The sequence below is a fragment of the Podarcis melisellensis genome (genome assembly GCF_964234715.1).
Source record: "Podarcis melisellensis genome assembly, chromosome: 4".
Classification (NCBI taxonomy): Eukaryota; Metazoa; Chordata; class Lepidosauria; order Squamata; family Lacertidae; genus Podarcis; species Podarcis melisellensis.
In genome coordinates this window covers 77584924-77607920 of record NC_138531.1, presented here as the reverse complement: position 1 = coordinate 77607920, position 22997 = coordinate 77584924, and the positions used below count along the sequence as shown (strand labels likewise).

Sequence of the window (22997 nt, the reverse complement as noted above, 5' to 3'; positions counted from 1 at the left end):
GTTGCAGGCTATGAATCATTTGATCTGTATTTTTATTGACTGGTTCAGCCAAAACTAACTTCAGGTCCACAAGTGTGTGGCAAATGGTAGCAACCATATTTGTTGATATGTGATATTTTGTTTTAGATTTCAGCTAACAGCACTCGACGCGCGCGATGGTATGCCAAATTAGGATACCATCGGGATCCCCGGCCATTCTCTTTGTCTTTGTCATCACTCCTTATTGATGGTGGGACTGTTGGTTGCATTGATGTCATTATTCAAAGACTTTATCCCATACAGGTAAAGTACTGTAGCTTGCAATAACTTCCAAGCACTTTTAACTACTTTAAACCAGATCTAAGACTTACGTAGATAAAAACTAAAACTAAGCAACTAATATTCATTTTCAATGAATATTTATTGCAGTGGATGGAAAAAACAGCAGGTTCCTATGTGTTTCGTAACTGTCGAGCTGAAGAAAGAGAAGCTGCAAAGCATGCTGAGAATCGACAAAAAACCCTGGAAGCATTGCTTGCAAAAATACAAGCTGAATTTGAAAAGAATGAAGGTAAAGTAAAAACGTTAGCTGTTTAATTGTTATTCAAATGCTAAATGTGGTCTCAGCTTGGGTTTCTAAACAGACTTTAATTCATACAATAGTATTCTGCATCTAGAACCCAATCCACAAGTGCACATAGAAGCAGAGTTTCCACATAAAGGGCTTGATGGTGTCCCAACAGTTCCATACAGAAAATTGATTAGATTCAGGAATGCTCTAATCTATGGCCACAAAAGTATTACTGCTGAAGTTCTGTCTGTGTCCCACATGATGCTGCCATCGAAGATCGGAAACTGGTGCAAAATGTGATTTTCAGCATCCTGGTAGAGATGAGTTTCAGAAATTACATGCCACAAGGCAGTTGGGGACAGGAAGTGGAAGGAATAAGAAAATGAGCACAACCAAGTAGAAGGGGCACTGTAGATTAGAGGAGGGGCAAATTGAGAATAACAGCAGGAATGGGCAAGGCTCAGAAGTTTCTCTCACTATGCATTTTCTAGACTGATATTGTTTCCACCTGCAAGCCATGAAGCAGAAAAAAACCACGGACATCTGTCTACAGCATTATTTTATTTTATTGCTGCAGTTGTGCTAATAAAGTGGTAAAGGTAAAGGGAACCCTGACCATTAGGTCCAGTCGTGACCGACTGGGGTTGCAGCGTTCATCTCGCTTTATTGGCCGAGGGAGATGGCGTACAGCTTCTGGGTCATGTGGCCAGCATGACTAAGCCGCTTCTGATGAACCAGAGCAGCACACGGAAACGCCGTTTACCTTCCTGCTGGAGTGGTACCTATTTATCTACTTGCACTTTGATGTGCTTTTGAACTGCTAGGTTGGCAGGAGCTGGGACCGAGCAACGGGAGCTCACCCCATCGCAGGGATTCAAACCGCCGACCTTCTGATCGGCAAGTCCTAGGTTGTGTGGTTTAACCCACAGTGCCACCCGCGTCCCAATACAGTGGTACCTCAGGTTAAGTACTTAATTTGTTCCGGAGGTCCGTTCTTAACCTGAAACTGTTCTTAACCTGAAGCACCACTTTAGCTAATGGGGCCTCCTGCTGCTGCCATGCCACCGGAGCACAATTTTTGTTCTCATCCTGAAGCAAAGTTCTTAACCCGAGGTACTATTTCTGGGTTAGCAGAGTCTGTAACCTGAAGTGTATGTAACCCGAGGTACCACTGTAGCAGCTTTGTGGCGCTTTTGTAGATCCAGCAAAGAGCAGGGGAAATGGTCCTAAGCACCCACTGCCCCTTGCACTGCTGCTCCAGTCAAAATTTTTGAAAGACAGCAGATTAGATCATAGAGCTCTCATGATCTGATTCTTAACAAATATCGGTCTCTTACAAGTATGGTAGGGAAGACATCAATTTAAAAAAAAATTAGTGCTACTTTTTATTGTCTAGAAACAATGCAAAAGTAGCATTTGAACTATAAATATGCTTAGGTACAACCTACCTTACAGACTGTTGTCACCGCTTCTGTGTCCCATCATGATTGCAATGGTTCACCAGACTGCTTTTAATGGTTTCATCCTTTTCCAGGGACATCTTCATGTTGGAGGCTTGTCACTCAGACTAAACACATTCCGGAATTTTTAGGCTTACCTGGGCTAAATATTAAGGGTGGTAATTGATCATTTCAAAATAAAATGCCAGTCATTCTTAGTACCTTTAATGGAGTCTTTAGTATTATTCTTTATAATTGTTTTCTGGTGGTAATAAACTCATGCAAACTTTTAAAAAACTAGATGGCGGCAAAAGAGTACTGCGATCCCGCACGTTAACCAGACAACAGATTCGCTCTCTGCAAGATGGGGCAGAACTTTACGAGGCAGTTCTTAACACTGCTGATCCAGCTTACCTGGAAGTAAGAATGTTTCAAATAACCTTATTTCTACTCTTAAATCAACTTAAAAGTTCTTCACATTAAATTATGACTGAGTTCTAGAGCTGATCAGTTTATGTAAATGTAAACTTGAATGTATAATAATTTGGGGTGCATGTGGAAATGGATATTTGAAAATAGGGTATAGCTAGCATAGATACGAATGTTAGTGCTTAGATTACACCTCTGCCCATATGCTGTTCTGGAGTTTGATTGCATGATGGAAGGACAGGAGTGTGAGCAGGGAGCTGAGCAGAATCTGAAATGAAACTTGAGATGTTTACAGAACACTTTGTAAGATAAAATGAAGGTATTATTTTGACGGAACTATAAAGTAAGAAAATAAGAGCCAGTTTACAGAACAAACTGTGGGTTTGTAGTGTGTGTAGTTCTAGGTGTTGCGGAAGCACTGACCGCTCTTTTGATATTACACCAGAAAGCAAAAAGGTCAAGTATCACTTGTTTTGCTTCTTTTAAATGTGAGGGGCAGTTTGTCAAAATTCAGTGGCTGTGATGGAAACTTCCTTTTCATATTTGTAAATACGTTTCAGTATAATAATAACAATAAATTTTGTTTATAGAACCGAGACTTACATCCCTCCTGCTCCCCTGCCTGTATTTGCTAATGGACAAAGCCATATTATTGTTGTGATTTTAGAGTTATTTCAGTGAGGAGCAGTTAAAGGCCTTGAACAGTCACAGACAGATGGTAAATGATAAAAAGCAAGCACAGATAGAAGCCGAATTCAGGAAGGCGGTGGATTCTGCTGAGGAGGAAAACAGTTCCTGCAGAAGGGATGTAACCGCCGTACTCAAGTTACGAATTGTGGATTACAGAAAAGAAGAAAGAGGAAAAGGTTAGTAAGGCCAGAGATCCTCGTGATTTAAACATTAGATTATTCACATTGCATGATTATCTGAATTCACTGTATGAAGACTTGAATGATGCCTTACTAGAGCCAATTACCAAACATTCAAAAAGGAGAGAGATAGTAATCATGGGGGACTTCAACTTCCCCGATATCGGTTGAGACTCAAACTCTGCCACGAGTGTAAGGTCTGACAAAATCCTCCATTGCATCGCTGACAATTTCATTTCCCAGAAGGTGGAACAAGGGGCTCATCTATTTTGGACCTAGTCCTCACCAATAGGGAGGAAAATGATTGATGAAGTGGAAGTGCTCAGAAACTTGGGAGGAATTGATCATGTTCTCCTAGATTTCAGGATACAGGGGCAAGGGAAAACTGAGTGAAGTTGGACAGGCACTCAGACTTTAAGAAGGCCAATTTCTAAAAGCTGAAGGAGCTCCTGGGAGTGATCCCATGATCAGAAATACTCAATGAGAAGGGAGTCCAAGACGGATGGGAGTTCTAAAAGAAATTTTGAAGGCCCAAATGCAGACAATACCAACAAGAAAGAAAAATGGAAGGCATCTAAGGAAACCAGTGTGGCTGCATAAGCAGCTTCCAGATTAGTTGAGAGTTAAGAAGGGCATGTGTAAGAAATGGAAGAAAGGGGAAATCACAAAGGAGGAGTATACCCAAATAGCCAACAGTTGCAGGGGCAAAGTCAGAATGAGCTCAGGCTTGCAAGAGAGGTTAGGAATTTCTTCAGCTATGTCCAAAGTAAGAGGAAGAACAAGCAAGTGGTAGGTCCTCTGCATGGGGAACATGGAGAAATGCTATTGGGTGACAGAGAAAAAGGCGGAACTACTCAACACCTACTTTGCCTCTGCTTCACCCAAAAAGGAAAGCGATGCCCAACCTATTGATAACAGATTAAATGATGTAAGGAGGGAGCTGCAGCCCAAGATAGGAAAAGAGGTAGAAAGGGAACATCTAGCTACTTTAAATGAATTCAAATCTCCAGGGTACTAAGGGAGTTTGTGGATGTAACTTCAGAGCCTTTGTCTATTTTCTTTGAGAATTCTTGGAGAACAGGTGAGGTCCCTACAGACTGAGGCGGGCAAATGTTGTCCCCATCTTCAAAAAGGGGGGAAAGGAAGATCCAGGTAACTACTGACCAATGAGCTTGACATCAGTACCAGCGAAGGTCCTAGAAGAGATAATTCAATAATCGGTCTGTGAGCATTTAGAAAAGGATGTTGTGATTACTATGACCCAGCATGGGTCGTGCATGTCTTCTTTGGGTGGTCCATCTTGCTGATGAAGGGTAACATATTGTTTAATTTTACATCTTTAGAAGTAGTATTGAATATCTGGCGCCCATCATCAGACATTTTTACCCTCCTAAGGGAAGGAGGTCGGTATAGAGTCTTCCAATTATCTGCATCCCAATCCAAAGGGAAGTTGGAGACTGCCAATATACAGTTAACAGCTACCAAGAAAACTCAGTATCTGCAGTTGCCAGTAAGTAGTGTGGCCTGTCATTGTGAATTAACCTAAAAATTTAAGCAACCTTTATAATAAATGAATAATTAATGCCATTGTTCAAAATTCTTAGGTGTCTCAAGAAACCCTGTCACAAGTTTACAGGCCAAGAGAGTGCCTGAGATTCAGCAAGCTGTTGGAACCATCTTTCCATCCTACCTGTTCTGAAGTGGATTTGGTGGGATATATAGTTTCTCTAAGAAAAGGAACAGGTATGTTAAGACTAGTACACTGATTTATAATGAGTTAAAAAGAATCCTATTTAAGTTACCAGTCTGAATCCTTATTAGGGTTTGTAAAGAATTTTTAAAATTGGAATTTTACTGAAATCAGATTTACTGTTTTACATTTCAATTATAGCATGGTTTTAGAATCCTGTTTATAAGCATACCTAAATGACTTGTTAAAGCTGAAACATCTAATCTCAAAATGAAATCAGGAACCGAAACCAGAGAAAAATATTTGGCTTTTCAGTTCAGGCATTACATACAATATCATAGGTTATGTATTCTGGAGTTCCTATCAGACCCAAGCATTGGCAAGTCAACACACATACAAAGATCCAGAAAGCACCAACCTGTATTTCATCAGGATAATTTAGTGACCCCGCTTGAACTTGTACTTTCATTTTTATGCCTGTTACTACTTGAAATCTGCTATTCTTTTGGTTCTCAAATTCTGAAAATGTATGACTATGCTTTTATTTTTAAATTATAATCTGTAAACATTGTTCTGCCCAGCAACTATGAGCAATTTCTATAAAACTCTAGGTACTTATCATCTTAATTAACCTCCTTGCAAACAGCGTTTCCATGTGCAGCTCTGGTTCGCCAGAAGCGGCTTAGTCATGCTGGCCACATGACCCGGAAGCTGTACGCCGGCTCCCTCGGCCAATAAAGCAAGATGAACGCCGCAACCCCAGTGTCGGCCACGACTGGACCTAATGGTCAGGGGTCCCTTTACCTTTATGAGCAGAGAAAGGCAAACAGAAATCAGTTATTTCTGTACTGAGTTTCTTGGCTCAATGTGGATCTAATTCTGTAGCATAAAAGACTTGCAAGTTGAACAACAAATGTCTTTTGATTATGTTCCTAAGCAGTATGAAAAGTTCTGTTTAGTTGGAAACAATGTTTTAAAAGTTAAAAGAACCAGTTAGTATGTTCAGGAAATAAGGGCTGTTCTGTTTGCACAAGGATTTCCACTTCTCCCCAACCCTTTGGAGCAGATTTGGGGGGCACAGGGACACACAAGAAGAGATGATGGAGAAGAAGTTCCATTGCACAAGTAGAAGTTCTTGCACAAATGGGAAGACTTTGTGCAATCCTCTGTGAACTACATTAGGAGAAATTGCTTTAAATCGGTTTTTAAATTTCCAATTATTTAATGCATTTTAATTAGCTCACCTGATTCTTGTACTGTGTCTTGAAATGCTGCTGGTCAGATACACCTTGCTTAATGCATTCATTCTAGTAGGCTACAGGCTTTTCCCAATACAATGCTCAAAGTATATAAGCTATTATATTCAAGTTCGCCAGAATTACCTTTTGGATTTTGTTAGGGTTAAAATGTAAATTTTTTAAAGGTTAGTATTTTTAATTTTAAAAGTGAAGTTAATTTTTTTTGTTTCATTTCTAACATAGGTTTCTCTACACTGGTGTATCTGTCAGATGAGAATCATCATTTCATAGCAGTCCAGATCTATACAGATCTTAAGCAGCTGGCTATTGATGACATAATTATTCCTTCTACGTTGATCTCTGCACTCAACCTTCAGTGGCGACCTGAATTTAGATCAGACATCCCCACATTATTGGCTGGAGACCTTTCTGCATTCTCCTCAAATCCAAAAGAAAGTCATCTCCAAGGATTTTTTAATGAACTGAGAAATACTGTAGAGGTAAGTTGATCTCACCTATCTAATGCACTGAAGGCATGGGGCGGGGGAATTATGTTACCTTATACACATGGTATATCAAATGGTAAAGGCTGGTTGCAACAAAAGACATACTAAATTAGCATTTAATGTTTTGACTTGTCTAGTCTCCAGTGGAAGACAATTCAATATTTTGTAAAAGCTGTTTCTCTAGTTGCCCTAATTAAAGGACATTTGCTATAGAAACGCAGGTAATAGCTTGGAACAGTTGTAATGTGTTCCTGACCACAAGTCTCTGTCCAGAAGTAGGATGCCAGCTGCACCCTCCAAATAGGCTATCAACTTCATAAAAGGCATTACACTATTTCTAGGGCAGTAGTAGTAGTAGTCGCCAAAACATACATATTTTTTGATAAGGGTTTTTGTCCATACAAGATGTCCATCTTTCCCAAAGCACTCATGTAGTGAAATGCGCGAAGCTGCAGGCCAAAGAACATGCCACCTGTTCATGCACTAGTCGTGTGTTCATTCTGTACAAGGAGAAGAGGTCTGCGTGATTTGGTCTCCAGTCCAATCTGCTGCTTATATAAACAACAAAATGTGAATGCCAGTATTTTTGGCACTGGACATAGGCATTGCCTGTAACTATACATATGATCTACGTATAGGGTCAGTTTTCCCAAGTGATCAAATGTCATTCATTCATTCATTTTGTGTATTGCCCTTCAGCTGAAGATCTCAAGGGCAGTTCATAGAATAAACATGAGAACAAAATCAGAAACACCCCCAAAAACACATGTGAAAGCACATCATATGTTGATCAGCCAAAGGTCTAGTTGAAGAGAAGCGTTTTTGCCTGAGGCCCAAAGATGTATAATGAAGGTGCCACACAAATCGGGCCTAGGGAGAGCATTCCACAGATGTGAAGCCACTACAGAAAAGGCCCATTCTCATGTTGCCAGCTTCTGGACCTCTCTTGGAAAGGCTCATGAAGAAGCCCTCACCAGGAGAGCCAGTGTGGTGTAGTGGTTAAGAGCGGTAGTCTTGTAATCTGGGGAACCGGGTTCGAGTCTCCGCTCCTCCACATGCAGCTGCTGGGTGACCTTGGGCCAGTTACACTTCTCTGAAGTCTCTCAGCCCCACTCACCTCACAGTGTTTGTTGTGGGGGAGGAAAGGAAAGGAAAATGTTAGCCGCTTTGAGACTCCTGAAGGGGAGTGAAAGGCGGGATATCAAATCCAAACTCCTCCTCTTCTTCTTCTCCTCGCATGATGATCTCAGGGTCTGTGTCAGTTTATATGGGGAGAGGTGGTTCTTGAGGTATTGCAGTCCTGAGTATCTACAGCATACCATATTCATTGTAATAAAAATCAATAGCAAAGGGTTTTTTTATAAAAAAGTAAAAACTATATATTTTTGCCTTGCAGAATAGCAGCTGCTTTGGCAAAGATGCACAATGCAAATTGATGAATTTGCTACAAACAGATGACCCACAAACATTTAACTTGCCCCAAGAATGTGGCTTGGATCCCATTTCTCAGAAATCTGATGCAGGAAATAAACATTCCGTAAGTATTTATTAATCTATTATGATGATGATATTTACCAGTATAATCAACTTGTGAGGGACGCGGGTGGCGCTGTGGGTAAAACCTCAGCACCTAGGGCTTGCCAATCGCATGGTCGGCGGTTCGAATCCCCGCGGCAGGGTGAGCTCCCGTCTTTCGGTCCTAGCTCCTGCCCACCTAGCAGTTCGAAAGCACCCCTAAGTGCAAGTAGATAAATAGGTACCGCTTTATAGCGGGAAGGTAAACGACGTTTCCGTGAGCTGCGCTGGTGCTGGCTCGCCAGAGCAGCTTCGTCACGCTGGCCACGTGACCCGGAAGTGTCTCCGGACAGCGCTGGCCCCCGGCCTCTTAAGTGAGATGGGTGCACAACCCTAGAGTCGGACACGACTGGCCCGTACGGGCAGGGGTACCTTTACCTTTTTATAATCAACTTAAATATCAGACGGCATATTTAACCATCTCAAGTAAGTACGAATACCTCAAGGATGGTGGTGGAGTAATGGTTAGTTCAGATGTCTTTGAATGCCAGTAGTCATTGACAGAATTTAAGCTTAGTTTTCTCCCCTCCTTTTAATTAGATTGCAACTCCTAGCAGTGGACTATGGCATCAGAGTCCTTTGTCACTTGGGAAGCTAGATTCAAAGCCACCGGTATCTCTAGGGTCAGCAAAAACAACAGCGAAACTACAAGAAACCCCTAGGAACTGTAAGAAAAGAAGAGCAATGGACCTGCTTAGTCGAGTACCTTCCCCACCACCAGTGAAGACCAACTGTATATTTATTTCTCCATCTCTGAAAAGGGCATTTCAGCCCCCCCGAAGTTCCGGCACTCAACTTGAAAAGTCACTGAAAAGAACAGCATGTTATAATAAAAAATCTGCCCTGAGAGGGTCTAGTGAGACTGGTTCTCCTCTTGAAAATAATTTTGTTGCTGACGAGGAGCTTGCAATGATAAATACACAAGCCCTCGTAAGTAGTTTTCCAGAAGATACGGGTTGATTTGGTGAGTATTCCATACCCACTGCTCTTCCTGTTAGCCTTTTAGTAAGGAATAATTCCAATATTCTGGTAAAACAGATATGACTGTAAGGAGAGTACTGAGGCTGCTACAAAAGAGACAAATGGAACAAATACTTCCATTAGCTGTGCAGTTGACGTTCCAAAGACAAAGAAAAGTACTTATAAATGCCCCTGTACATTTAAATATTTAAGCAATCTTTGTAAATGTTATAAGTGTTTTGTACAGGCTTGTCTGTGTATTACTCATTTCAATTCAGAATAAAGATTAGTGTAATTATATATGCTCTATTGAATAGATTATGAAGAATCCAGTAAGAATGGCTGTAACTTTTAACAATCCTGTCATGTTGCGCAGAAACGCATTCAAAGTTATGTAACTAGTTCATCAATACTAACTTTAATGAAGGCATTGTATATTTTTAGAACTCCAGTTCAAAACATGCAGTCAATATAATTTGATTCCCTTGTTTATTTTTGCATAGCAATCACAATGGTTCAAGAGAAAAAAAGAGGCCAGCTTTAAAAACATGTAAGGCCAAACATATCCAAAATATACAAACCTTATGTTTGTTATAGGCCTATTTGGTTGTTTTGTCTCCTCTTGTGTAAAGAAGCCTATGGTAGGTAGTAGGGCTACTCTGACAAAAAAAATCCTTCCACTATGTCACCTTTATTGTGTTAACAGGCCTCAGTGAGTTTAAAGGCAAAGGTATGAAGAACCAAGTTTCCATTCCTTGTGCAATTTTAGAACCAATTGTGCAAAGGGAGGAGAATGGCCCTCACTTTCATACCTTCACCCTCAAACTTGTGGAGGACTCAAGATATGGTCCAGAGGATGCAGGGATTGGAGGCACATACATACATACCCATGTTTGTTTAGATTGGAGAGGACAAACACCTGAATCAGGCTAATGGTGAAACACCCTGTAGGAATGCAAGTAAATTAGTTTTGTTTTTTAAAGCCAGTAATCAATTTTAAAGCATTTGATGTTAACATAGTTATTGGATAGTTATCTTGCTTGTAACTCTACTATCTTATTTTACATCACTCTTTACTAGTTTCAATAAGTACCTACCCTTGAAGAGCTTTTAGACGGAATGATTAAGCAAATATACCGAGTAGTAGCTGATCTGTGGAAACAATTAGATGAATAGAAAAAGCGCAGAGACTAGAGAAATTAAACCAGCAGACTGCAAAAAGGCACAAATAACACTTGGCACTGAGTGTTAACAAGTCACAAGAGTGCCAATTAATCTCTAGTTATAATGGCCACTGAATTTAGGCAAGTTTCCTTGCTCTACCCACCTTTGGCATATACTACTACCAAACAGGAAATTGAGGACTACCCAACTCTTACTGTGGAGCAGAGAAAAACTAATCTGTTGTCAAGATTATGCCTCTTCCCTGAATTGTTCCTACGGTTGCAAACTATTTGGTGTGTGTTTCAGGAATCATAATAAAAAATAGGGTGAGCAATGACAACAAATGGGGGTCTAAATAAAGCTCCTCATTGGTTTCAGCAAGAAAGGAAATCTACATGATGTAAAAAAGGAGGTAAACTGCAAAGTAGAGAAGCAGCTGTGTCAAAGAAGGTAAATGTCACAAAAATGAAACTAAATTAATATGGAACGTAGAAAAGAAGGTGGTCCTATGAAATGCAGATCTATAACTTAATTTTAAAATCTAGGTACAGAAGAAACATTTTAAAATTTGTATACTGTAAAATTAATTATTGTGTCAATATTTATGGAGGGAAATCTGTTTACATTCCCATAGCCTTGTATACTGAACAATTGATGGAAGTCAGGGGAATTAAGAGTTCTAACTGTTGCACTATACTATGATTAGCAATGGCACACTAATGATATGAAATATCATTTGTGTGCATCCTTACCAGGACCAAACATTGTATAGTACCACTATTAGCTCGATCTGCACAGGGATGCCAATTCCTTGCCCCCCATCGTATATGAGCACAGTGATATGGAGATCATTTTCTATGTTGCTGCTAAAAATTACTGTGGGTTCTTCATTATGTTTACACTCCTAAGCATGAGTCATCCTGTCAAAACTATATATATATTGAGAGATTGAGAGAGAGAGAGAGAGAGAGAGAGAGAGAGAGAGAGAGAGCCAGGTGTAAACATGAGTGAAGAAATATAATCTGCATCAGAAGAATATTAAAACAGGGTTTTTAACCTCCAAAAGAATATATGGAAATTTAAGAACTAAATCTAGCCCAATAGAAAAATACAAATATTTTAAGCACAGAATTCCTGAAGGTATAAAACAAAATTTTATACAACTTGATTAAAAACTCTAAAATACTTCGTAGAAATCATTTCTCCTCCTAAATGATCTTTCATTTCTGGAGTTGCTGTTAGCTCTTCTGTTGGGGAATGTTGAGTTTACATGGGAATAACCAGTATCGTAAACGCCGTAGGATCTACTGAAATGTCTGGCTGGTTCTTCTGAATGAAGCACATCATGAAAGGTAAGATCATGCTCATATTGCTCCTTCATCCTCTGTATTGTCTCTCGTGGAACACCATGGCCATTCCGTCTATGGAATAAATGTAAACATATACGTAAGTATATTTCGTTAGCAACATATCCAAACAGCATGTGAATACTAGCAATCATGTGAACTGCTCCTTCCATTTTCATGACAACCTAGTTCACAAATTAACCCATTAATGTGTGTTCATGGTTTGGAACAGCATTGTGGATATGAGACCTAAGAGGTTAAGGGGAACTATTCCCTCTAATAACAAAAGAGAAAATGGGGAGCACAGTACCGATTATAGCGCAGGGTGGAGCCCTCCACACTGTAACACACTGTTGCAGGTCCCACTCATCCATCTACTAGCTATCACAGGTGATTAGTCCTGACAAAAGGAAAGCCAAAATGGGGCCACAGACATACAAGAGGGAGCTAAAGGGAATGTTTTATTAATAAAGGAAAAAATAAAATCTCCCATTGAGAATTGCCCTGTTTGCTTGAATTGCAGATTGTCAATAAAGGAAGAGAATGACAAGAAAAGGAAGTGGTTTGTGTTACAGGATGGCTGTGTAAAAATACCTAGCTTTACAAGGGAAAGATTAAATAAAGGGGGGGATTGAGTTATTGCTGGGGAAGTGATAGATAAGAAATGATATATGAGCAATTATCCACTTGTTGATCATGCAGGGAACATGCTGAAGACTGCCTGACTGCAATAGAGTACGCATGTCCGAAAGGTGGTTAGTGTATGTAATATGCCATAAAAGGTTATATACCCTATGCAATGTCGTGGTTGGCTGTTTTGAATTCTTCCTATCTTTGAGAAGACCATAAATATGGTTACAGCAGTACTCCCACCTTTTGCGATCATAAAATAAAGTCCTTCTTGACTTAACTCTCGCCATGGCAACTGACATTTCCAGCCACAGACCCTCAAAAAGGAGAAATCACTTCACCTTCAGAGGTATCTATGGCATGCTCCACAGACCCCAAAGTTTTGCAGAAGTACCGTATTTTTCGCACCATAGGACGCACTTTTTCCCCTCCAAAAATGAAGGGGAAATGTGTGTGCGTCCTATGGTGCGAATGCAGGCTTTCGCTGAAGCCTGGAGAGTGAGAGGGGTCGGTGCGCACCGACCCCTCACGCTCTTCAGGCTTCACGGACCTCTTCGCAAGGAGCGGGAGCACTCCGGCTCCTTGCGGAGAGTTGCCAGCATGCCGAAGCCTGGGCGCGCTGAGCTCAGCGCGCCCAGGCTTCGCGGACCTCTCCGCAAGGAGCCGGAGCGCTCCGGCTCCTTGCGGAGAGTCGCCAGCATGGCGAAGCCTGCGCGCGCTGAGCTCAGCGCGCCCAGGCTTCGCGGACCTCTCCGCAAGGAGCCGGAGCACTCCGGCTCCTTGCGGAGAGTCGCCAGCATGCCGAAGCCTGCGCGCGCTGAGCTCAGCGCACCCAGGCTTCGCGGACCTCTCCGCAAGGAGCCGGAGCGCTCCGGCTCCTTGCGGAGAGTTGCCAGCATGCCAAAGCCTGCGCGTGCTGAGCTCAGCGCGCCCAGGCTTCGCGGACCTCTCCACAAGCAGCGGGAGTGCTCCCACGGCTTGCAGAGAGCTGCCTGTTTGCGGGCTGGGGTCGGGGGAAGCTCGAGCTTCCCCCGCCCCAGCCCCGCGCCTGGGGGGGGGGGAAATAATTTTTTCCCCTTTATTTCCCCCCAAAAAAATGGGTGCGCCCTATGGTCCGGTGCGCCCTATGGTGCGAAAAATACGGTACTTTAAAAAAATTCCAAGGAGGCAAAAAACCAGTCCAATAAGGACTGACCATGGTGTTAGATTTGTCCATCTGGAGCTGGTACTGGCTCGTCTTATCTTGAGCCCAGCAGAGCAAAGTCCGCAGACGAAAGGATAAGCAGGTTTGTGCTACATGCTTATCTTTATTTCTCAACAATACCGAGAACACACAAACATACATCTTGCCTCTGTGAGAGCAGAGAAGCAACTCACTCTTGACACAAAGAAACCGAGAGAACACTGAAAAACAGGAAACCAGTGTACGTCACATCCAGTCTCCCATTCCCGTGGGAACCCAACAGTAACTCGGACTGTGGAATGTAAACAATGTCTTGTGACATGCAGTTGCTGCTTAGTGAGGGAAATAGAAACCAACACATGGTGCACAGCAATGGAAGGTGCATCAGATGAAAAAGCAGAACAGATCTGGGGGTAGAATGGAAGATTCTGCAAGAGGACATGGCTAGCTGGCATTCTGAACAGGTGAGCTCGTGTTAGAGGTTATGCAATGTTTTGTTGCAGGTATCACTTGTATTCTCCTATCGGCTAAAAACATAAGCAAAAAAAACCTGTACCTGGTTAGTTCCCGAACATTGAATTTCCAGTGTGTATCTGGCTCTCGAAAAAGAACTTCATAGCTGTGTTCAAGTGCCTGATGTGAAAGAGTACTGAACTTGTAATCAAGTCACAATAGAAAGCTACCTTTCATGATTTTACATATACATAACATAACAAAGTATAAAAATAAAAAAAGTATAATAAAGCATATACAGTGGTACCTCTGGATGTGAACGGGATCCATTCCGGAGCCCCGTTCACATCCAGAAGCGAACACAACCCATGTCTGCGGGTCACGATTTGTTGCTTCCACACATGATGTCATTTTGCCGGTCTGTGCATGTGCGAGCAGTGGAACCCAGAAGTAACGCGCTCCGTTACTTCCGGGTCGCCGCAGTGCGCAACCCGAAAATACTTATCCCGAAGCTACTAGAACCCCGAGGTATGACTGTATAATTAGCCTTAAACTCTAGTGAGACTGTAGTGCAGTACAACATGGCCACACTATTAATACCATATTTGTCATGTCAGTAAATCTCAAAATTTTGTGCTGTCCCGCAGTTCAAAATAATTTACCTCTTTTAATTCCATAAGATCTCTCAACATAAAGGTTGCCAAGGTAAGTTAGAAAACAAGATTGCAACCATTTACAACACTATCACATATTGCCCACTTCTGACAAACATTCCTTCTCAAGAAAAACAGCAAAGCCATGCAATAGTACAGCAAATTATGTGCTCTTAACAGAGGTGATAGGCTACGGATGTTGAAATAGTTGCTTCATTAATAATTTAGAAGCTGTCAAAGTTATATTAACCACACACAAAAAAGGGAAATTAGCAGACTGACCTAATTCTAGAGTCAGATTCCAAGGTGATTTTTTTCAAGTGATTTTGAACTACAGCAAAAATATACCAAAAGTTATACAGAAGCAGGGGCAGAACACACATCTCATTATGAGTGATAGGCACTATCCTACCAGGTTCCCAGCACAGTCACCAAACCATCTCCAGATGTTAGCTGGAGGCAAGCATACACTAACTGCAGTTTGAGAACTAGGATCCCAGCAACGGCAGTGCAATCTGGAGGAAGGGTACTCATGTCCCCCTGTAACCTAAGAGTTACAGAGCATGCTCAATTCAGAAAAGAAGAATCATATAATGTAGATTAAAGAGAGTGACACTCTTTCTGACTTGAAGGATGCTGTCCCGTAGCCCCTGGGCACAGAACATGATTTGCCTGCAGAAGATCCCTGGCATGTCTAGTTAAATGGTTCTTGGGCAACTGGCTGTATCTTGGAAAGCTTTCACCAGTCAGAACCAATAATATGATTAACCAGTGGTTTGGTTCTGCAAAAAGGTAGTTTCATATGCAAGATCAGAAAGCTGATCAAACAGACTGCATGGTCTATGCTCATTGAGGCATAGAAACCAGACCATATGGAAGATCAGCATTTTACTGGCACATCTAGCCACGTAATGTGCAAAAGATTAGGACCATTAGTGGTTTCTAAGAGTCAGATAATGTTAAGTGACCTAACCTTGGAAGGAAAACACAACGACTACCAGGGGTGCCCAAACTTTTTTCAAAGAGGGCCAGATTTGATGAAGTGAACATGCGTGAGGGCCGACCAAAGTAGCTGACCTTTTTTACGATTGAAGTTATTGAGTTTTTTTAGGATTTTAAACCAGGAGATAGACTGCCACAGGGGCCAGATTAAACCGACCGGCGGGCTGGATTAAACCCCCAAAAATGGATTTTGTACATGCCTGGACTAAACAGAACCCAAAGAAGAAGGGAGCAAGAGGGGGTAGAAATCAATCCAGTGAAATAAAACTAATGTTTGAAAAAAAATGTTAAGCACATTAGAAGTTCTTCCCATTTTTCCACCTCTCTTGATAGCAAATAGCAGGATTATCTGCTCATTTCTGGAACCCATGGCTAAATATTAAGAATCACAACAGGTCAGTTTCCCCTACCATTATCACATATGGCTTCATTTCCCAAGCGTGGACGTTGGTATTATCAATAATAACTGGGGATTTCCCATTCTTCATGGCTTTACGTGCTGTAACATAACAATGTAAATGTTTTAAAAGACCAGACAATCAGTGAAACCATCCTGTTACCTACACAGATGTTCTGAATTAAGCCTTTGGGGATTCGCTGTGTCACAAACAAGTACTGATGTGCTGAATGTAATGAGCAAGTGTTTTTGAAGACACAGGATTTACTCCATAATGTGCTTTAGTTTCAGTCTGTTGATTTCCACCCATATTAATGTCAGGCAGGAATATACTAGACACTGCAAGCAAGGGATATAAAGGGAAGGAAACACTGGTCTTGGATAAAAGAATTCAGGCTGCTGTAAAAGCTGGGAAAGATTTGTGCCTTCAGCAGACCTGGCCTCTGAGAGGTGGTCAAAGGTGGCTAGCAATAGCTAGGCTCCATAATAAATCTGGTGCCGTCCAGAGGAGACACTGCACTAACCGTTACGAAGAACATGCGCTCAGTCATATACAAAATTAGAGATACAATGGAAATGTGGACTGTCACACAAAACTTTTGAAAACAAATTTCTCCTTCATGTAGTTATCTTTACATGGGAGCTGTGAGCAAATCCACACAACGGCCCAGTTTCAATGTACCTATTTCAGCTTATTGGGACAAGATATACAGAAGCCTTGTGAAGGCATGCGCCATGCTTGCTCCCCTCCTGCCTTCTTGGAGTGCTGCAATTAATCCAGAAAATCTTCAGTTATCCATGTTTTCATTTAACATCAGAACCGCTGAAACTATGACACAATCTTAACCAATCTGTTCAAACCCAAGAGGAAGATACAACAGTTAGAAATAAAATGTGTAAACAAGTTATTATTGTTATTAATTGTTATTCTTGTTATTTAATGGCAGTGGCCATGCTTATATTTTAGTATTAATACTAAAATACATGCTTATTTATTATCAGGGCATACAAATCTGCCTTTAGATATCTGACAGCAGAAGCAATGCCAACTGATTATAGAGCATATATTGTACAATTCATTCCTTTGCTAGGAACTTTTATAATGCATTTTTTTCTACATGTCCGTACTAGACACTCAAACATTAGTCCCTAAATAGCATCTCATTGTTTTCTCCATAGAATCATTCACTTCTTACTACTAGTAACTGACGTTTTGATCAACTCTGAAAGCCATTTTAGCCATTTTGAGCAAAATGAATAGTGCAGGTGCAACAAATAAGACATTCTCTTACAGCAAGGCTCTCTTCTACTGTAACTTTTTGTAGAAGAAAACTGCTGAAGAGTACAAGGTGTAGATAGGAAGCAAAACCTAACACACAAAACTAGGAAGGCCTGTACTTGCCTCTCTTTTGGTTCCATCTATGTGCATCTTCTAGAGCATCAGGATCAAACACATATGTGCCGTCCTCTGCAGAGAAGTAGTCATCAGTGCTCAGAACAACTGCACTGGGAAATTCACGTTTCAGTTGCCTGTTGAGACCAAACAATTGTAAGGAAAGGTCAAAATTTCACACAGATTAGTATAACCATTAAAAGTGAAGTTTTCTAACCACCACCACCACCCTTCAATTTAACTGGGGCCCAAATGTTCCCTGTGCACTTTTAGAGGAATCGTTAAATGAAAATAAAGCACCATTCAAGCAAGGGTTGAATTACCAGCAAATTACCCCCCCCCCCATTTACTGCAGGAGAAAATATTTATTAATAAGATATTTATACCACTTAATACAATAAAATAAAAACCACCTTTAAACAGCTTGCATTAAAATAAAAACACAACGTTCAATGAAATTTCCAGGGTGTTCCAGGGAGCTGCTGCTACCACGGAAATTGCCAGCTTCCATGTTGTCACCAAGTGGCAATATGCTTAGAGGCATGGCCCCCTTGAAAGATCTTAAAGGTTGGTGTGGTCCATATCAAGGGGGTTGATATGTAATGTATACTGGTCCCAAGTTTTTTCAGACTGTAAAGTAACATGCGTGTTTCTCTCCTCCCCCTGCTCCATGGGGATTTGAGTCTCAGTCTCAGCGTGTCTCCACTCCTCCACATGCAGCTGCTGGGTGACCTTGGGCTATTCACACTTCTCTGAAGTCTCTCAGCCCCACTCAACTCACAGTGTGTTTGTTGTGGGGGAGAATGTTGGTGTGGTCTGTATCAAGGAGAATGTTAGCAGCTTTGAGAATCCTTTGGGTAGTGATAAAGCGGGATATCAAATCCAAACTCCTCCTCCTCCTCCTCCTCCTCCTCCTCCTCCTCTTCTTCTTCTTCTTCTTCTTCTTCTTCTTCTTCTTCTTCTTCTTCTTCTTCTTCTTCTTCTTCTTCCTGCTCCTAGTCCTATACTGCCCTGGGAAGGAGGAGCTATTATAACAGCAATCATCCGGGTGCAGTGTTAAGACCACAGCCTTTCAGGGCAGGATAGCAGTCCTCGAGTCTGCCTTTTATAGCAAACTGTGCAAAATCCAGTGCAGGTGGGTATGACTGGTAGGGAAGCTCTATATCATCAATAAGGAAACTATAGCCCTCCAGCTGTTGTTGAACTCCAGCGCCCATTAGCCACAGCCACAGGTCAGGAACGGTGGGAGTTGTAGTTCAACAGTAGAGGGACATAGGTTCCCCAGTCCAGATCTATGTATTACATTCACAACAATATTTTTAAAGGACAGTGAATGATAAGGACCCAGTCACTTAACCAGTTTATAGCACTTAACCAGTTGGACTTAGACTCACTTTGATATGGATGAAGCAGCATCTGTTCAATCCAGACCCAACTTGTCTACTCTTATAAGATACTATCAACAAATGCCATCCATCCATCCCTAGCATAAGGTTTCCTCTTGACAGTAAAGGACAACAGAATATGTCAGACTTCTCATAGGAAAGATTTGTTGAAAAAGGTAAAGCTGCAGCAATGGAGCCTTGATGTCTGGAGGTGGAATGTCAAGGTATCATCTGCAATCTCTCAGCACAATAAAAGAATCGTTTCCCAAAGCGAGTTAAGCCAAAAGCGATCTAGAAAAAAAAAGAGTCGAACTGCAAACTTTCATTTCTCAATTCCTTATCTTGAGCAATGGCAGAGGCAGGCTTCAATTTATCAAAAGAGTAAAGAGAGAGGCCAGCAAGCTGAAATGAACTGTCAGGTCACATTTATCTCTATGCTCCCAACTGTTTCATATATATGCTTTGCTTATAAAATGCACACTACTGTGGACTTTGTGCAACTCTCGAGTGCATTTTTTAACATACTGCCCTCATTGACCAGATACTTCTCTTCACACTTGCTATAAATTGTGCTTCCTTTATCCTGGAGATGTGACAAGAAGACTAAATATCCAGGGGGTGAGGGAGGCAAGGGGAAAGTGCTTAACTCTTCCTTCACCCTTCACTTTTCAGTCAGCATGCCTTCAGTATGAACTCTTCAGTTCTGTTGAACCAGAACCATGTCATACTAATAGAGTGAGATTTTTTTGCACTTCCTAAAAGCAGTGAGATGTGAAACCAGAGCCAATGTTTCCATGACTGGCTTGCCAGAAGCACATTTTGAAAGCCAATGATAGTAAAAAAACAAGCCATTTCCAAGCAGGTTCATGCAGAAAATCAAGAGCTGTGCCTTTGATGGTAACTATATGCTCTTCGAAGACAACATAACACCTCTGCCTGGAAACAAAGAGTAATATGAATCTCACCATTATACTCTAGTTCAGCTCACTTTACCTTTAGTGACGTGCAAGTTACAAAAGTTGCAAAACCTGCTGTTAGTCGTTGCTGTCTTGTTTCATTTCATCCAGTATGAGGATTGTGACCCACCAAGCCACATATAACCCAAAAGTGATGTAGAACAGGCCCTCCTAAGAGTTCAATAAATTTGCTTCCTGCTTTTGCTGCTGGCTTGGGAGGTCACAATACTTGGTTGGGGGAGGCAGCTGGTGTGCCACAAATCAGGGAACCCTGGTGAAAGCTACCTGTGCTGGAAAATGCTTGTATTAGTTTAAGCCATGAGGAAATATATTACAGTACTGAATACTGATTATAGGTTTCTGATGTTAACTCCACTCAAATTCTGTATTAAAAACATGGTACATCACAAAGAAAACAAAGGCGCTAGCTGTTTTCCTTAAAGTGATCAAAACAGTTCTTTCCACTTCCGTTAATTGTAAGAAAATGATAACCGAGGGCAAAATCCAGAGTCATTAAAATCAAAGTGATATTTTTGTGTCTGTGCTTTCAGTGCAATGTTGACTGCCTTCCAAAGTATCTTGTTTGATTTTCTCAGAATCAAGCTGAATCAAGGCCCTATGAGGATTGGGAAATTCCCGTCGGTAAATATTCATGTCGAAACAGGGAAATATACCAAATATATGTTTACAAAAAGAAAATATATTTAATTACTGGCAATTGCTCTTATCGCTCAAGGTTACACTGGTGGTAGGAACTGATAACCAATTAAGAAAACAAAACTGCTGCAGCTCAGAAAAAGAGAAGCAGTGACAGCTGTGAAGGAGCAGTAGCGGCAGCCACCACCCCACCAATTCTCTTCTTGTTTCCCTGAGCTATCTTGGAGCTCTGTCTTGACCTACCATGAACAGCCCCAACTTGTTTCAGACGTGCTCCTATACCTTGAACAATCGTGCAGCAGCAATCAGAACCCCCAGAGACAAAGCTTTTTCCTAGCATGGTGGCATAGCTGTCAACCTTCCCTTTTTTGCAGGAAATTCCCTTATTTCAGCGCCGTTTCCCGCTGCTTCCCGGATTGTTAGATATCCTGTAGACTGTCTCTGGGACAGGTGAGGCTGCTGATCCCTTATTTTTGAGGCTGCCGATTCCTTATTTTCAAATCTGAAAGTTGACAGCTATGCATGGTGGTACAGTGACAAGGAAATAGCCTATCTAATGTTGACCACAGGAGCCATCCTACTAGAAAAAAATAAAATAAAGTTGACCACACCCCTCTTTCCATCAACATGGAGCAGTGGCGTAGCGTGGGGGGTGCAGGGGGGCCGGCCGCACCTGGCGCAACATCTGGGGGTTAGGGGTGCAAATCCACGGGTTAGGGGGCGCAAATTACTTGCCTTGCCCCGGGTGCTGACAACCCACGCTACGCCACTGACATGGAGCATGCAGCGCTTTGCTGAAGCCAGGGCTTCTTTATCCCAGAACCCTTCTTGAATGCCAAGAAAACCAGAGGTGGTGGGGTCGGGGACCCAAGGCCCTCCAGACGCTTCTGCACGCCAACTTCCACCAGCTTTGCCCGCTTTTCACAGAATCCTCAACGCATCTGGATGGTCGCGGGTTCCCGCGCCGATCAAGAGCCTCTGAGCATGTCCAGAGCGCCTGCTGAGCAACCCGTCTTCCCTCCCTCACGGAGCTTCGGGGTGAGAAAGCGCGGTTTTCCAGCTCAAGACTTCGTCCCCGTCGTTTTACGACTCGAGAGCTGAAGGAGTCCTCTCTCCTTCGAAAGGAGAAGGGTGTTGTTTTTTTACCTGGCCAGAGTACTTTTCCCGGAGCCGGGCAGGCCTCGCAGCAAGTAGAGGCTTTTGCTGAAGCGGCGCCTCCTGCGAGGGGGGCCCTTGCCATGCGCGGGGGGCTGGCGGAGGCTCAGGCCTCCGAAGGCGCGGGCCAGGCTATCCTCCATAGCGGAGGAAAGGCAACAGACGCCGCCGCCTCCTCGGGAAGCCTGCGAACCGACACTGTTTACATGGCTCCTCGTGACGGGCGCGGGCGGCTCTCTCCGCCCCCCGAAGGCGGGCGCGTCCAGGGGCAAAGGGGCAGAGCGCCGCGCGGGTTTGCTCCTCTCCTCGGCGCCTGAAGCAGCCGAGTTCCGCTCACAGGCCTCCCTCCACCCCCGAGGGAGCAGCCGCCGAGTCAAGGTTCAATCCCTAAAGCGGGAAGCAGGGCCCTCACGCGCGGGCCTGTGGCAGAACTGCGTGAGCCATAAACGGCGCGACTCCGGTTTCTCCTACAAGGCTATAAAGGCCTCCGCTGCCCTGCCCCCCTTTTTTCTTCTTTCTTTACCTCAAGGCGTGCTTCTTTGTGTTATGGCATTGGCGAGGACAGAAATGCAGCCTTATAATGCACCCCGCTTTGTTTTGTTTTGCTTTTTTTTCCAGCATGGGTTTGAGGCCCCCGCTGGCAGCGCTTGCCCTCCTCTGCAGAGATAGGAAATGTTTTCCTGCAGCGAGAAGCGTTCGTTGCCCACACGTGCGAGGTGCAGCATCGCTGCTTGCATCGCTGCTTGCAGGCGCCTCGCATTCACCCGGAGGAGTGTTTTGTCCCAATAACAAGTGCTCTCGCGTGCTGAGGAAGGAAGCTGCGGTTACGACTAAAATACCTATGTTTCGAAACTCAAAACCATGAGTACTTGCGGCCAGAAGAGCCTCACCATTGCAGCTCTACTCGTAAGCAACCATTTCGTGCAATAGTGCTCGCTTTCAAGCACGCAGGTGTAGGACTGCAGCCCAAGTCATTAAAAGATTAAACAGCAGTTGCTTCTGCAGCGAGGAGCAGAGGACCAAAAAGGCTGGCTTTAGAGGCAGGCCGAAATCCAGGCGCGGGGAACCTTTGGCCCTCCAGAAGTTGATGAACTACAGCCCCCTTCATCCCTAGTCGTGGGCTGTGCTGGCAGGAGCAGCTGGGAGTTCTAGTTAAGCCGCATCTAGTGGGCCAAAGTTCTCCACACCTGGCCTAATGGATAAGGGAGAGCGTACCTATGGGCTCTTTCAAATGCATGTCATACACACCTACATCTAGGGAGTGGGCCTAGCCAGGAGTGCTCAGAAGCCACATCCCATATGCTCAGTGCCCACACAAAAACAATTAGATAGTGCTAAAAGAAAAAAGCATGAAAGGCATGAAGTCG

General features: G+C 42.8%; 2 protein-coding genes and 1 long non-coding RNA gene across 4 annotated transcripts in view; 1 reads left to right on the top strand and 2 right to left on the bottom strand.

Moving 5' to 3' along the window:
* BRCA2 (BRCA2 DNA repair associated) overlaps positions 1–9555 on the top strand; it is a 32083-nt gene extending 22528 nt beyond the window's left edge. Inside the window, exons 17-25 of the mRNA XM_081909281.1 lie at positions 127–282; positions 409–550; positions 2291–2409; positions 3086–3284; positions 4631–4797; positions 4892–5030; positions 6459–6715; positions 8118–8258; positions 8837–9555. Of these exons, the coding sequence (XP_081765407.1) occupies positions 127–282; positions 409–550; positions 2291–2409; positions 3086–3284; positions 4631–4797; positions 4892–5030; positions 6459–6715; positions 8118–8258; positions 8837–9256 (1740 nt within the window). The 3' untranslated portion in view covers positions 9257–9555. The remainder of the gene's footprint in view (positions 1–126; positions 283–408; positions 551–2290; positions 2410–3085; positions 3285–4630; positions 4798–4891; positions 5031–6458; positions 6716–8117; positions 8259–8836) is intronic.
* Positions 9556–9728: 173 nt separating this feature from the next.
* LOC309369002 overlaps positions 9729–22997 on the bottom strand; it is a 60039-nt gene continuing 46770 nt past the window's right edge. For both annotated transcript variants that reach the window (XR_014167996.1, XR_014167997.1), the window contains exon 2: positions 9729–10354. This is a non-coding gene — a long non-coding RNA (uncharacterized lncRNA). The remainder of the gene's footprint in view (positions 10355–22997) is intronic.
* On the bottom strand, positions 11552–21865 carry N4BP2L1 (NEDD4 binding protein 2 like 1). The gene is made up of 5 exons (XM_081909452.1): positions 21622–21865; positions 17487–17614; positions 16098–16186; positions 14136–14212; positions 11552–11841 (listed from the first exon to the last, which is right to left on the bottom strand). Exons 1-5 carry the CDS (start codon positions 21771–21773, stop codon positions 11598–11600), a joined length of 690 nt encoding a protein of 229 aa, XP_081765578.1. The 5' UTR covers positions 21774–21865; the 3' UTR covers positions 11552–11597.